The 19,793-nt window shown below is 37.6% G+C and overlaps 1 protein-coding gene across 1 annotated transcript in view; it reads right to left on the reverse strand.

The window, feature by feature from the left end:
* LOC139493908 (uncharacterized) overlaps window positions 1–19,793 on the reverse strand; it is a 75,144-nt gene that overhangs the window by 44,697 nt on the left and 10,654 nt on the right. Inside the window, exons 5-7 of the mRNA XM_071282069.1 lie at window positions 14,614–14,712; window positions 13,743–13,841; window positions 12,896–12,997 (exon numbers count right to left, since the gene is read on the reverse strand). Of these exons, the coding sequence (XP_071138170.1) occupies window positions 12,896–12,997; window positions 13,743–13,841; window positions 14,614–14,712 (300 nt within the window). The remainder of the gene's footprint in view (window positions 1–12,895; window positions 12,998–13,742; window positions 13,842–14,613; window positions 14,713–19,793) is intronic.

Genomic DNA, 19,793 nt, shown 5'->3' on the forward strand with positions numbered 1-19,793 from the left:
ATACAAATCATACACTACTGACACATCTACCATCTAATCACATTCCACCAACACACCCTATACCAATCATACACAACTGACACAACTACCATGTAATCACATTCCACCAATACACCTTACACCAATCATACACTACTGACACAACTACCATCTAATCACATTCCACCAACACACCCTACACCCATCATACACTACTGACACAACTACCATGTAATCACATTCCACCAACAAACCCTAAACCAATCATACACTACTAACAAAACTACCATCTAATCACATTTCACCAACACACCCTATACCAATCATCCACTACTGACACAACTACCATGTAATCAAATTCCACCAACAAACCCTATACCAATCATACACTACCAACACATCTACCATGTAATCACATTCCACCAACACACCCTATACTAATCATACACTACTGACACAACTACCATCTAATCACATTCCACCAACACACCCTACACCAATCATACACTACTGACACAACTACCATCTAATCACATTCCACCAACACACCCTACACCAATCATACACTACTGACACAACTACCATGTAATCACATTCCACCAACACACATTACACCAATCATACACTACTGACACAACTACCATATAATCACATTCCACCAACAAACCCTATACCAATCATACATTATCAACACAACTACCACCTAATCACATTCCACCAACACACCTTACACCAATCATACACTACTTACACAACTACCATGTAATCACATTCCACCAACACACCCTACACCAATCATAAACTACTGACACAACTACCATTTAATCACATTCCACCAACACACCCTACACCAATCATACACTACTGACACAACTACCGTGTAATCACATTCCACCAACACACCCTACACCAATCATACACAACTGACACAACTACCATATAATAGCATTCCACCAACACACCCTAAACCAATCATACACCACCAACACAACTACCATCTAATCACATTCTACGAACACACCCTATACCAATCATACATTATCAACACAACTACCATCTAATCACATTCCACCAACACACCCTATACGAATCATACACTACTGACACAACTACCATTTAATCACATTCCACCAACACAACCTACACCAATCCTACACTACCAACACAACTACCATCTAATCACATTCTACCAACACACCCTACACCAATCATACACTGACTACCAACACAACTACCATCTAATCACATTCAACCAACACACCCTACACCAACCATACACTACCAACACAACTAACATCTCATCACATTCTACCAACACACCCTACACCAATCATGCACTACCAACACAACAACCATCTAATCACATTCTACCCACACACCCTACACCAATCCCACAGTACTAACACAACTATTATTTAATTAAATTCCACCAACACACCTTATACCAATCATACACTACCAACACAACTACCATCTAATCACATTCTACCATCACGCCTTACACCAATCATACACTTTTATTAAAACTACCATCTAATCACATTCACCAACACACCCTACACCAATAATACACTATTAACAAAACTATCACCTAATCACAGTACTGACACAACTACAATCCAATCACATTCTACCAACATATCCTACACCAACAATACACTACCAACACAACTACCATCTAATCACACTCTACCAAAACACCCTACACCAACTATACTATACCAACACAACTACCATCTAATCACATTCCACCAACACACCCTACACCAACTAACACTACCAACCCATCTACCATCTAATCACATTCTACCAAAACACCCTACACCAACTATACACTACCAACACAACTACCATGTAATCAAATTCCACCAACACACATTACACCAATCATACACTACTGACACAACTACCATCTAATCACATTCCGCAAACAAACCCTATACCAATCATACATTATCAACACAACTACCACCTAATCACATTCCACCAACACAACCTACATCAATCATACACTACTGACACAACTACCATCTAATCACATTCTACCTACATACCCTATACAAATCATACACTACTGACACATCTACCATCTAATCACATTCCACCAACACACCCTATACCAATCATACACTACTGACACAACTACCATGTAATCACATTCCACCAACACACCTTACACCAATCATACACTACTGACACAACTACCATCTAATCACATTCCACCAACACACCCTATACCAATCATACACTACTCACACAACTACCATGTAATCACATTCCACCAACAAACCCTAAACCAATCATACACTACTAACAAAACTACCATCTAATCACATTTCACCAACACACCCTATACCAATCATCCACTACTGACACAACAACCATGTAATCAAATTCCACCAACAAACCCTATACCAATCCTACACTACCAACACATCTACCATGTAATCACATTCCACCAACACACCCTATACCAATCATACACTACTCACACAACTACCATCTAATCACATTCCACCAACACACCCTACACCAATCATACACTACTGACACAATTACCATCTAATCACATTCCACCAACACACCCTACACCAATCATACACTACTGACACAACTACCATGTAATCACATTCCACCAACACACATTACACCAATCATACACTACTGACACAACTACCATCTAATCACATTCCACCAACAAACCCTATACCAATCATACATTATCAACACAACTACTACCTAATCACATTCCACCAACACACCTTACACCAATCATAAACTACTGACACAACTACCATTTAATCACATTCCACCAACACACCCTACACCAATCATACACTACTGACACAACTACCATGTAATCACATTCCACCAACACACCCTACACCAATCATACACAACTGACACAACTACCATATAATAACATTCCACCAACACACCCTAAACCAATCATACACTACCAACACAACTACCATCTAATCACATTCTACGAACACACCCTATACCAATCATACATTATCAACACAACTACTATCTAATCACATTCCACCAACATACCCTATACGAATCATACACTACTGACACAACTACCATTTAATCACATTCCACCAACACAACCTACACCAATCCTACACTACCAACACAACTACCATCTAATCACATTCTACCAACACACCCTACACCAATCATACACTGACTACCAACACAAATACCATCTAATCACATTCAACCAACACACCCTACACCAACCATACACTACCAACACAACAACCATCTAATCACATTCTACCCACACACCCTACACCAATCCCACAGTACTAACACAACTATTATTTCATCAAATTCCACCAACACACCTTATACCAATCATACACTACCAACACAACTACCATCTAATCACATTCTACCAACACGCCTTACACCAATCATACACTTTTATTAAAACTACCATCTAATCACATTCACCAACACACCCTACACCAATAATACACTATTAACAAAACTATCACCTAATCACAGTACTGACACAACTACAATCCAATCACATTCTACCAACATATCCTACACCAACAATACACTACCAACACAACTACCATCTAATCAAATCCTACACCAATCATACTCTACTGACACAACTACCATCTAATCAGACTCTACCAAAACACCCTACACCAACTATACTATACCAACACAACTACCATCTAATCACATTCCACCAACACACCCTACACCAACTAACACTACCAACCCAACTACCATCTAATCACATTCTACCAAAACACCCTACACCAACTATACACTACCAACACAACTACCATCTAATCACATTCCACCAACACACCCTACACCAACTAACACTACCAACACAACTACCATCTAATCACATTCTACCAAAACACCCTACACCAACCATACACTACCAACACAACTACTATCTAGTCACAATCTACCAATACACCATACACCAATCAAACACTATTAACAAAACTACCATGTAATCACATTCTACTAACACACCCGACACCAATCATACATTACCAACACAACTACCATCTAATCACATTCTACCAACACACCCTACACCAATCCTACACTTATGACAAAACTACAATCTAATCACATTCTACCAACACACCCTACACCAACAATACACTACCAACACAACTACCATTTAATCACATTCTACTAACACACATTACACCAATCATACACTTTTATCAAAACAACCATCTAATCACATTCACCAACACAACCTACACCATTCATACACTACTGACACAACTACCATCTAATCACATTCCACCAACACACCCTACACCAATCATACACTACTAACACAACTACCATCTAATCACATTCTACCAACACAACTACCATCTAATCACATTCTACCAACACACCCTACACCAATCATGCACTACCAACACAACTACCATCTACTCACATTCTACCAACACACCCTACACCAATCATACACTTTAAACACAACTACTATCTAATCAAATTCCACCAACACACCTTATACCAATCATACACTACCAACACAACTACCATCTAATCACATTCTACCAACACACCTTACACCAATCATACGCTTTTATTAAAACTACCATCTAATCACATTCACCAACACACCCTACACCTATAATACACTATTAACAAAACTATCACCTAATCACAGTACTGACACAACTACAATCTAATCACATTCTACTAACATATCCTACACCAACAATACACTACCAACACAACTACCATCTAATCACATCCTACACCAATCATACTCTACTGACACAACTACCATCTAATCACACTCTACCAAAACACCCTACACCAACTATACTATACCAACACAACTACCATCTAATCACATTCCACCAACACACCCTACACCAACTAACACTATCAACACAACTACCATCTAATCACATTCTACCAAAACACCTTACACCAACTACACACTACCAACACAACTACCATCTAATCACATTCCACCAACACACCCTAAACCAACTAACACTACCAACACAACTACCATCTAATCACATTCTGCTAAATCACCCTAAATCAACCATACACTACCAACACAACTACCATCTAATCACAATCTACCAATACACCCTACACCAATCAAACACTATTAACAAAACTATCATGTAAGCACATTCTACCAACACAACCTACACCAATCATACACTACCAACACAACAACCATCTACTCACATTCTACCAACACACCCTACACCAATCCTACACTACAAACACAACTACCATCTAATCAAATTCCACCAACACACGTTATACCAATAATACACTACCAACACAACTAACATCTAATCACATTCTACCAACACACCCTAAACCAATCCTATACTACTGACACAACTACTATCTAATTACATTCTATCAACACACCCTACACCAACCATACACTACCAACAAAACTACCATCTAATCACATTCTACCAACACACCTTACACCAATCATACACTTTTATTAAAACTACCATCTAATCACATTCACCAACACACCCTTCACCAATTATACACTATTAACAAAACTATCATCTAATCATATTCCACCAACACACCCTACACCAATCATACCCTACTGACACAACTACCATCTAATCACATTCCACCAACACACCCTACACCAATCATACACTACCAACAAAACTACCATATAATCACATTCTACCAACACACCCTACACCAATCATGCACTACCAACACAACTACCATCTAATCACATTCTACCAACAAACTCTACACCAACCATACACTAATGACAAAACTACCATCTAATCACATTCCATCAACACACCCTACACTTATCCTACACTACTGACACAACTGTCATCTAATCACATTCTACCAACACACACTACAGCAATCATACACTACTGACACAACTACCATCCAATCACATTCTACCAACACACCTTACACTAATCCTACACTACTAACACAACTACCATCTAATCACATTCTACCAACACACCCTACACCAACCATACACCACGAACACAACTACCATCTAATCACATTCTACCAACACACCGTACACCAATAATACACTACCGAAACAACTACCATCTAGTCACATTCTACCAACACACCCTACACCAACAATACACTACTGACAATACTACCACCTAGTTATTCTACCTACACACCCTATATCAATCATACACTACTGACACAACTACCATCTAATCACATTCCACCAACACACCCTACACCAATCATACACTACTGACAATACTACGACCTAGTCATTCTACCAACACACCCTACACCAACCATACACTACCAAACCAACTACCATCTAATCACATTCCGACAACACACCCTAAACCAATCATACACTACAAACACAACTACCATCTAATTACATTCTACCATCATATCCTACACCAACCATACACTACCAACACAACTACCATCTAATCACATTCTACCAACACACCCTACACCAATCATACACTACCAACACAACTACCATCTAATCACATTCAACCAACACACCCTACACCAATCATACACTACTGACACAACTACCATCTAATCACATTACACCAACACTGCCTACACCAACCATACACTACCAACACAAGTACCATGTAATCACATTCTACCAACACACCCTACACCAATCATACACTACCGACACAACTACCATCTAATCACATTCCACCAACACACCCTACACCAATCCTACACTATTAACACAACTACCATCTAATCACATTCTACCAACACACCCTACACCAACCATACACTACCACCACAACTACCATCTAATCACATTCTACCAACACACCCTACACAAACCATACACTAACAACACAACTACCATCTAATCACATTCCACCAACACACCTTGTACCAACCATACACTACCAACACAACTACCATCTTATCACATTTTACCAACACACCATACACCAACCATACACTACTAACACAACTATCATCTTTATCACATTCGACCAACACACCCTACATTAATCATACACTACTGACACAACTACCGTCTAATCACATTCCACCAACACACCTTACACCAATCATACACTACTGACACAACTACCATCTAATCACATTCTACCAACACACCCTACACCAACCATACACTACCAACACAACTACAATCTAATCACAATCTACCAATACACCTTACACCAATCATACCCTTTTATCAAAACTACCATCTAATCACACTCTACCAACACTGCCTACACCAACCATACACTACCAACACAACTACCATCTTATCACATTCTACCAACACACCCTACACCAACCATACACTACCAACACAACTAACATCTTATCACATTCCACAAACACACTTTACACCGATTATACACTACCAACACAACTATCATCTTATCAGATTATACCAACACACCCTACGCCAACCATACACATAAACACAACTACCATCTAATCACATTCTACCAACACACCTTACACTAACCATACACAACCGACACAACTACTATCTTATCACTTCCACAAACACACCCTACACCAAATATACACTACCAACACTACCTCCATCTAATCACATTCTACCAACACACCCTACACCAATCAAACACTATTAAAAAACTACAACAAACTCTACACCAACCATACACTAATGACAAAACTACCATCTAATCACATTCCATCAACACACCCTACACTAATTCTACACTACTGACACAACTGTCATCTAATCACATTCTACCAACACACACTACAGCAATCATACACTACTGACACAACTACCATCCAATCACATTCTACCAATTACACCTTACACTAATCCTACACTACTAACACAACTACCATCTAATCACATTCTACCAACACACCCTACACCAACCATACACCACGAACACAACTACCATCTAATCACATTCTACCAACACACCGTACACCAATAATACACTACCGAAACAACTACCATCTAATCACATTCTACCAACACACCCTACACCAACAATACACTACTGACAATACTACCACCTAGTTATTCTACCTACACACCCTATATCAATCATACACTACTGACACAACTACCATCTAATCACATTCCACCAACACACCCTACACCAATCATACACTACTGACAATACTACGACCTAGTCATTCTACCAACACACCCTACACCAACCATACACTACCAAACCAACTACCATCTAATCACATTCCGACAACACACCCTAAACCAATCATACACTACAAACACAACTACCATCTAATTACATTCTACCATCATATCCTACACCAACCATACACTACCAACACAACTACCATCTAATCACATTCTACCAACACACCCTACACCAATCATACACTACCAACACAACTACCATCTAATCACATTCAACCAACACACCCTACACCAATCATACACTACTGACACAACTACCATCTAATCACATTCCACCAACACACCCTACACCAACCATACACTACCAACACAAGTACCATGTAATCACATTCTACCAACACACCTTACACCAATCATACCCTTTTATCAAAACTACCATCTAATCACACTCTACCAACACTGCCTACACCAACCATACACTACCAACACAACTACCATCTTATCACATTCTACCAACACACCCTACACCAACCATACACTACCAACACAACTAACATCTTATCACATTCCACAAACACACTTTACACCGATTATACACTACCAACACAACTATCATCTTATCAGATTATACCAACACACCCTACGCCAACCATACACATAAACACAACTACCATCTAATCACATTCTACCAACACACCTTACACTAACCATACACAACCGACACAACTACTATCTTATCACTTCCACAAACACACCCTACACCAAATATACACTACCAACACTACCTCCATCTAATCACATTCTACCAACACACCCTACACCAATCAAACACTATTAAAAAACTACAACAAACTCTACACCAACCATACACTAATGACAAAACTACCATCTAATCACATTCCATCAACACACCCTACACTAATTCTACACTACTGACACAACTGTCATCTAATCACATTCTACCAACACACACTACAGCAATCATACACTACTGACACAACTACCATCCAATCACATTCTACCAATTACACCTTACACTAATCCTACACTACTAACACAACTACCATCTAATCACATTCTACCAACACACCCTACACCAACCATACACCACGAACACAACTACCATCTAATCACATTCTACCAACACACCGTACACCAATAATACACTACCGAAACAACTACCATCTAATCACATTCTACCAACACACCCTACACCAACAATACACTACTGACAATACTACCACCTAGTTATTCTACCTACACACCCTATATCAATCATACACTACTGACACAACTACCATCTAATCACATTCCACCAACACACCCTACACCAATCATACACTACTGACAATACTACGACCTAGTCATTCTACCAACACACCCTACACCAACCATACACTACCAAACCAACTACCATCTAATCACATTCCGACAACACACCCTAAACCAATCATACACTACAAACACAACTACCATCTAATTACATTCTACCATCATATCCTACACCAACCATACACTACCAACACAACTACCATCTAATCACATTCTACCAACACACCCTACACCAATCATACACTACCAACACAACTACCATCTAATCACATTCAACCAACACACCCTACACCAATCATACACTACTGACACAACTACCATCTAATCACATTCCACCAACACACCCTACACCAACCATACACTACCAACACAAGTACCATGTAATCACATTCTACCAACACACCCTACACCAATCATACACTACCGACACAACTACCATCTAATCACATTTCACCAACACACCCTACACCAATCCTACACTATTAACACAACTACCATCTAATCACATTCTACCAACACACCCTACACCAACCATACACTACCACTACAACTACCATCTAATCACATTCTACCAACACACCCTACACAAACCATACACTAACAACACAACTACCATCTAATCACATTCCACCAACACACCTTGTACCAACCATACACTACCAACACAACTACCATCTTATCACATTTTACCAACACACCATACACCAACCATACACTACTAACACAACTATCATCTTATCACATTCGACCAACACACCCTACATTAACCATACACTACTGACACAACTACCGTCTAATCACATTCCACCAACACACCTTACACCAATCATACACTACTGACACAACTACCATCTAATCACATTCTACCAACACACCCTACACCAACCATACACTACCAACACAACTACAATCTAATCACAATCTACCAATACACCTTACACCAATCATACCCTTTTATCAAAACTACCATCTAATCACACTCTACCAACACTTCCTAAACCAACCATACACTACCAACACAACTACCATCTTATCACATTCTACCAACACACCCTACACCAACCATACACTATTAACACAACTACCATCTTATCACATTCTACCAACACACCCTACACCAACCATACACTACCAACACAACTAACATCTTATCACATTCCACAAACACACTTTACACCGATTATACACTACCAACACAACTATCATCTTATCAGATTATACCAACACACCCTACGCCAACCATACACCTAAACACAACTACCATCTAATCACATTCTACCAACACACCTTACACTAACCATACACTACCGACACAACTACTATCTTATCACTTCCACAAACACACCCTACACCAAATATACACTACCAACACTACCTCCATCTAATCACATTCTACCAACACACCCTACACCAATCAAACACTATTAAAAAACTACAATGTAATCACATTCCACCAACACACCCTACACCAACCATACACTACCAACACAACTACCATCTAATCACATTCCACCAACACACCTTGTACCAACCATACACTACCAACACAACTACCATCTTATCACATTTTACCAACACACCATACACAAACCATACACTACTAACACAACTACCATCTGATCGTATTCTACCAACACACCTTACACCATTTATACACTACCAACACAACTACCATCTTATCACATTTCACAAACACACCCTACACCAACCATACACTACCAACACAACTACCGTCTAATCACATTCTACCAACACACCTTACACCAACCATACACTACCGACACAACTACCATCTTATCACATTCCACAAACACACCCTACACCAATAATACACTACTGACACAACTACCATGTAATCACATTCTACCAACACACCCTATAACCAATCATACACTACCGACACAACTACCATCTTATCACATTCCACCAACACACCCTACACCAACCATACACTATTAACAAAACTACCATCTAATCACATTCTACCAACACAACCTACACCAACCATACACTATCAACACAACTACAATCTAATCACAAGCTACCAACATACGCTACACAAAACATACACTACCAACACAACTACCATCTTATCACATTCCACAAACACACCCTACACCAATAATACACTACTGACACAACTACCATGTAAACACATTCTACCAACACACCTTACACCAATCATACACTACCGAAACAACTACCATCTGATCACATTCCACCAACACACCCTACACCAACCATACACTACTGACACAACTACCATCTAATCACATTCCACCAACACACCTTACACCAATCATACACTACCAACACAACAATCATCTAATCACAATCAACCAACACACCCTACACCGATCATACACTACCAACACAACTACCTTCTTATCACATTTAACCAACACACCCTTCACCAATCATACATTACCAACACAATAACCATCTAATCACATTCCACCAGCACACCCTATACCAACCATACACTACAAACACAACTACCATCTTTCCAACTAATTTCCAAATTGTACACAGGACACTAAAATTAAAATAATACAAGACTAAAAAAGGCCAGAGGCTCCTGACTTGGGACAGGCGCAAAAATGCGGCGGGGTTAAACATGTTTGTGAGATCTCAACCCTCCCCCTATACCTCTTACCAATGTAGAAAAGTAAACGCATAATAATACGCACATTAAAATTCAGTTCAATAGAAGTCCGAGTCTGATGTCAGAAGATGTAACCAAAGAAAATAAACAAAATGAGAATAATACATAAATAACAACAGACTACTAGCGGTTAACTGACATGCCAGCTCCAGACTTCAATTAAACTGACCAACACACCCTACACCAATCATACACTACCAACACAACTACCATCTTATCACATTTCACCAACACACCCTAAACCAATCATACACTACCAATACAACTACCATCTTATCACATTCTACCAAGACACCCTACACCAATCCTACACTACTGACACAACTACCATATAATCACATTCCACCAACACTTCTTACACCAATCATACACTGCTGACACAACTACCATCTTATCACATTCTACAAACACACCCTACACCAATCATACACTACTGACACAACCACCATCTAATCACATTCTACCAACACACCTTACACCAATCATACACTACTGATACAACTACCATCTAATCTTATTCCACCAATACACACTACACTAATCCTACACTACTAACACAACTACCATCTAATCACATTCCACCAACACATCTTACACCAATCATACACTATTAACAAAACTACCATCTAATCAAATTCCACCAACACACCTAACACCAATCATACACTACCAACAAAACTACTTTAAATCACATTCCACCAACCACCTTACACCACAAATACCATTTATTATCTTTCTCTGTTGTTTGGTACTTAGTTTTTAAAGAATAAAATATCTATCTATCAAATAAGAATAAAACTGAATGTTACCTCTTTTGTTTTCACCCAAGGACTGCATCCTTTATCTGTTAACAATTTTGTTACATCAATCTCTCCATACTCAGCAGCAAGATGTAAAGCTGTTCGTCCACGCTATAACAATATAAAAATATAAACATGTTAATGGTGTGTGATAACAAAATCATGAGAGGAGTCAAACAATTTACAAAATGTAAGAAATATAACATCGGGTAAGAAAATATCCAATTATATTTGTGTATAAACTATTAAATGGTAGATTAAGATATAAATTCACTTTTTCTGATTCAGTGAAACAAAAAAGGTAAAAAAAAAATAATACTCTTAATTATATAAGTATAACAAGTCAAATAATAGCAGCCTTCACTTTATATAAGTCTCACTAGTATTTGTTGTCCATTTCACATGTATGATAAACAACATGATTTTATGTTGATTCAGTAGAATGATCAAAGTTGAAAAAAAAACTTTTTTCAAGAAACATTAAAACGACTAATATTTTCTGATTCAGTACGAAGAGACAAGAAAAATGAGACCCCACTTTATATAATTTTAACAAGTATTTTTTTTTTTAAAATACATTTTAAATCTGTAGAATTAACATTATCTGACAAAAGACTTGTTCTCTTTAACTTCTTATTAAAATCAGATGTTTACAAAATAATTTTTCGTCAGGAAACAAAATAAAACCGTAACTATCTGATTCAGTTCTGTGTTACGAATAAAATGAGACCCCACTTTATATAATTCTAACAAATATGTGTTGTCCATTAAACCTGTCTGATTAACAACAGGATTTTGTGTAGATTGTGTATAAATTGGTGTTTGGTTAGAGTAAGGTGATTATATCTATCATTACCAGGCCTGTGGCTTCTAATTGACTTCCGTGAGTGACTAGGAAAGTCACTACCTCCAGGTGTCCGTACACAGCCGCCAACATTAATGGTGTCCATCCATACTGTAATATCAACATATAACAGACATCAAAACTTGTGTCATAAACTGGACAATGTTGTGTAATAAATATAAACAAAATATATATCACATGAATCAGTGGTCAAAACTGAATAAAATGACCAGTCACACTTGTATTTATATTCTACATAAACAACAAATAAACAACATGTTTTATTGTGAGATGTCAGAACTTCCATCAGAACTGTCAGGTTAAAAAAAAAACTTTTTTCAAGAAACATAAACAATATTTATATCAATGGACTCAGCTGGACAAGACAATTAAAATGAGACCCCACTTTATATAATTCTAATAAATATTTGTTGTCCATTAAACCTGTCTGATTAACAATGATTACGTTAAAAAAAAAAAAATTCAAGAAACATTAAAACGAGTAATATTTTCTGATTCAGTATGAAGAGACAAGAAAAATGAGACCCCACTTTATATAATTCTGTCAAGTATTTGTTATTTTTAAAACATGTTTTACATTAAATCTGTAGAATTAACATTATCTGACGAAAGATGTTAACACAACTCGTTCTCAACTTCTCATTAAAATCAGATGTTTACAAAATAATTTTTTGTCAAGAAACAAAATAAAACCTTTACTATCTGATTCAGTTCTGTGTTACGAATAAAATGAGACCCCACTTTATATAATTCTAACAAATATGTGTTGTCCATTAAACCTGTCTGATTAACAACATGATTTTGTGTAGATTGTGTATAAAGTGATGTTTGGTCAGAGTAAGGTCATTATATCTATCATTACATTGTCTGTAGCTTCTAATTGACTTCCTTGAGTGACTAGGAAAGACACGACCTCCAGGTGTCCTTCCACAGCCGCCCACATTAATGGTGTCCATCCAACCTGTAATATCAACATATAACAGACATCAAAACTTGTGTCGTAAACTGGACAATGTTGTGTAATAAATATAAACAAAATATATATCACATGAATCAGTGGTCAAAACTGAATAAAATGACCAGTCACACTTTTATTTATATTCTACATAAACAACAAATAAACAACATGTTTTATTGTGAGATGTCAGAGCTTCCATCAGAACTGTCAGGTTAAAAAAAAAAAAAATTCTAGAAACAAACAATATTTATATCAATGGACTCAGCTGGACAAGACAATTAAAATAAGACCCCACTTTATATAATTCTAACAAATATTTGTTGTCCATTAAACCTGTCTGATTAACAATGATTACGTAGAATGATCAAAGTTAAAAAAAAACTTTTTTCAAGGAACATTAAAACGAGTGATATTTTCTGATTCAGTACGAAGAGACAAGAAAAATAAGACCCCACTTTATATAATTCTTTCAAATATTTGTTATTTTTAAAAGATGTTTTACATTAGATCTGTAGAATTAACATTATCTAACTAAAGATGTTAACACAACTTTTTCTCATCAACTTCTCATTAAAATCAGATGTTTACAAAATAATTTTTCGTCAAGAAACAAAATAAAACCTTAACTATCTGATTCAGTTTTGTGTTCCGAATAAAATGAGATCCCACTTGATATAATTCTAACAAATATGTGTTGTCCAGTAAACCTGTCTGATTAACAGTATTTTGTGTCGATTCAAAATAATGATCAAAGCTTAGCAAATATTTAGTGGTATTACAGTGTAAAATGTTGGGTGTCTACCAGCTGCTTCATATCATATGTGTTGTTGTGAGTATAAGGGTAATATAGCAATGGTGTATGTTTGTGGTGAGTATAAGGGTAATATAGCAATGGTGTATGTTTGTGGTGAGTATAAGTAAAGAACTGCAATAAGCCAAGTTTATTTTTTTCAAGTTTGCATTGCCTATATGTGTGATCTGTCACTTGTTTGTGATGAGTGTAATAATGTCATTGCTATGTCACATGTTGGTGTTGAGTATAAGAGTGTCAATGCAACGTCACATGTTGGTGTTGAGTATAAGAGTGTCACTGCTACGTCACATACATATGTGTGTTGACTATAAGAGTGTCACTGCTATGTCACATGCTGGTGTTGAGAATAAGAGTGTCATTGCTATGTCATGTATGTCACATGTTAGTGTTGAGTATAAGAGTGTCAATGCAACGTCACATGTTGGTGTTGAGTATAAGAATGTCACTGCTATGTCACATGCTGGTGTTGAGTATAAGAGTGTCATTGCTATGTCACATGTTAGTGTTGAGGTAAAGAGTGTCAGTGATATGTCACATGTTGGTGTTGAGGTAAAGAGTGTCATTGCTATGTCACATGTTGGTGTTGACTATAAGAGTGTCACTGCTATGTCACATGCTGGTGTTGAGTATAAGAGTGTCATTGCTATGTCGCATGTTAGTGTTGAGGTAAAGAGTGTCAGTGATATGTCACATGTTGGTGTTGAGGTAAAGAGTGTCATTGCTATGTCACATGTTGGTGTTGAGGTAAAGAGTCTCATTGCTATGTCACATGTTGGTGTTGAGTATAAGAATGTCATTGCTATGCCACATGTTGGTGTTTAGGTAAAGAGTGTCATTGCTATGTCACATGTTTGTGTTGAGTATAAGTATGTCATTGCTATGTCACATATTTGTGTTGAATAAAAGAGTGTCACTGCTATGTCACATGTTGGTATTGACTATAAGAGTGTCACTGCTATGTCACATGCTGGTGTTGAGTATAAGAGTGTCATTGCTATGTCACATGTTAGTGTTGAGGTAAAGGGTGTCAGTGATATGTCACATGTTGATGTTGAGGTAAAGAGTGGTACTGCTAAGTCACATGCTGGTGTTGAATATAAGAGTGTCACTGCTACGTAACATGTTGGTGATGGGTATAAGAGTGTCATTGCTATGTCACATGTTGGTGATGAGCGAAAGAATGTCACTGCTGTGTCACATGTTGGTGTTGACTATAAGAGTGTCATTGCTATGTCACATGTTGGTGTTGACTATACGAGTGTCATTGCGATGTAACATGTCAGTGTTGACTAGAAAAGTGTCATTGCTTAGTGACATGTCGGTGTTGACTATAAGAGTATCATTGTTATGTCACATGTTGGTGTTGAGCATATGAGTGTCATTGCAATGTCACATGTTAGTGTTGACTATAAGAGTGTCATAGCTAAGAGACATGTTGGTGTTGACTATAATAGTGTCGTTGCTATGTCACATGTTGGTGTTGAGCATATGTGTGTCATTGCTATGTCACATGTTGGTGTTGACTGTAAGAGTGTCATTGCTATGTCACATGTTGGTGTTGAGGTAAAGTGTCAGTGCTATGTTACATGTTGGTGTTGACTATAAGAGTGTCATTGATATGTCACATGTTGGTGTTGACTATAAGAGTGTCATTGCGATGTCACATGTTGGTGTTGACTATAAGAGTGTCATTGCTACGTCACATGTTGGTGTTGAGTATAAGAGTTTCATTGCTTCGTCACATGTTGGTGTTGACTATAAGAGTGTCATTGCTATGAAACATGTTGGTGTTGAGCATATGAGTTTCATTGCTATGTCACAGGTTAGTGTTGACTATAAGAGTGTCGTTGTTAAGTGACAAGTTGGTGTTGACTATAAGAATGTCATTGCTATATCAAATGTTGGTGTTGACTATAAGAGTGTTATTGCTATGTCACATGTTAGTGTTGACTATAAGAGTGTCATTGCTATGTCACATGTGGTGTTGAGTATAATAGTGTCATTGCTATGTCACATGTTGGTGTTGACTATACGAGTGTTATTGCTATGTCACATGTTGGTGTTGACTATAAGAGTGACATTGCTATGTCATATGTTGGTGTTGAGGTAAATAGTGTTGTTGCTATGTCACATGTTGGTGTTGAGCATATGAGTATTATTGCTATGTCACATGTTGGTGTTGACTATAAGAGTGGCATTGCTATGTCACATGTTGGTGTTGACTATAAGAGTGGCATTGCTATGTCACATGTTGGTGTTGACTATAAGAGTGGCATTGCTATGTCACATGTTGGTGTTGACTATAAGATGATAAGAGTGTCATTGCTATGTCACATGTTGGTGTTGAGGTAAAGAGTGTCGTTGCTATGTCACATGTTGGTGTTGAGCATATGAGTGTCATTTCTATGTCACATGTTGGTGTTGACTATAAGAGTGTCACTGCTATGTCACATGCTGGTGTTGAGTATAAGAGTGTCATTGCTATGTCACATGTTAGTGTTGAGGTAAAGAGTGTCAGTGATATGTCACATGTTGGTGTTGAGGTAAAGAGTGTCATTGCTATGTCACATGTTGGTGTTGAGGTAAAGAGTCTCATTGCTATGTCACATGTTGGTGTTGAGTATAAGAATGTCATTGCTATGCCACATGTTGGTGTTTAGGTAAAGAGTGTCATTGCTATGTCACATGTTTGTGTTGAGTATAAGTATGTCATTGCTATGTCACATATTTGTGTTGAATAAAAGAGTGTCACTGCTATGTCACATGTTGGTATTGACTATAAGACTGTCACTGCTATGTCACATGCTGGTGTTGAGTATAGAGTGTCATTGCTATGTCACATGTTAGTGTTGAGGTAAAGGGTGTCAGTGATATGTCACATGTTGATGTTGAGGTAAAGAGTGGTACTGCTAAGTCACATGCTGGTGTTGAATATAAGAGTGTCACTTCTACGTAACATGTTGGTGATGGGTATAAGAGTGTCATTGCTGTGTCACATGTTGGTGTTGACTATAAGAGTGTCATTGCTATGTCACATGTTGGTGTTGACTATACGAGTGTCATTGGGATGTAACATGTCAGTGTTGACTAGAAGAGTGTCATTGCTTAGTGACATGTCGGTGTTGACTATAAGAGTATCATTGTTATGTCACATGTTGGTGTTGAGCATATGAGTGTCATTGCAATGTCACATGTTAGTGTTGACTATAAGAGTGTCATAGCTAAGAGACATGTTGGTGTTGACTATAATAGTGTCGTTGCTATGTCACATGTTGGTGTTGAGCATATGTGTGTCATTGCTATGTCACATGTTGGTGTTGACTGTAAGAGTGTCATTGCTATGTCACATGTTGGTGTTGAGGTAAAGTGTCAGTGCTATGTTACATGTTGGTGTTGACTATAAGAGTGTCATTGCTATGTCACATGTTGGTGTTGACTATAAGAGTGTCATTGCGATGTCACATGTTGGTGTTGACTATAAGAGTGTCATTGCTACGTCACATGTTGGTGTTGAGTATAAGAGTTTCATTGCTTCGTCACATGTTGGTGTTGACTATAAGAGTGTCATTGCTATGAAACATGTTGGTGTTGAGCATATGAGTTTCATTGCTATGTCAAAGGTTAGTGTTGACTATAAGAGTGTCGTTGTTAAGTGACAAGTTGGTGTTGACTATAAGAATGTCATTGCTATATCAAATGTTGGTGTTGACTATAAGAGTGTTATTGCTATGTCACATGTTAGTGTTGACTATAAGAGTGTCATTGCTATGTCACATGTTGGTGTTGAGTATAAGAGTTTCATTGCTACTTCACAGGTTGGTGTTGACTATAATAGTGTCGTTGATATGTCACATGTTGGTGTTGACTATAAGAGTGTCATTGCTATGTCACATGTTGGTGTTGACTATAAGAGTGACATTGCTATGTCACATGTTGGTGTTGAGGTAAATAGTGTTGTTTCTATGTCACATGTTGGTGTTGAGCATATGAGTATTATTGCTATGTCACATGTTGGTGTTGACTATAAGAGTGGCATTGCTATGTCACATGTTGGTGTTGACTATAAGAGTGGCATTGCTATGTCACATGTTGGTGTTGACTATAAGATGATAAGAGTGTCATTGCTATGTCACATGTTGGTGTTGAGGTAAAGAGTGTCATTGCTATGTCACATGTTGGTGTTGAGCATATGAGTGTCATTTCTATGTCACATGTTGGTGTTGACTATAAGAGTGTCATTGATATGTCACATGTTGGTGTTGACTATAAG

Source organism: Mytilus edulis, chromosome 11 (assembly GCF_963676685.1).
Source record: "Mytilus edulis chromosome 11, xbMytEdul2.2, whole genome shotgun sequence".
In the NCBI taxonomy this organism is placed as follows: Eukaryota; Metazoa; Mollusca; class Bivalvia; order Mytilida; family Mytilidae; genus Mytilus; species Mytilus edulis.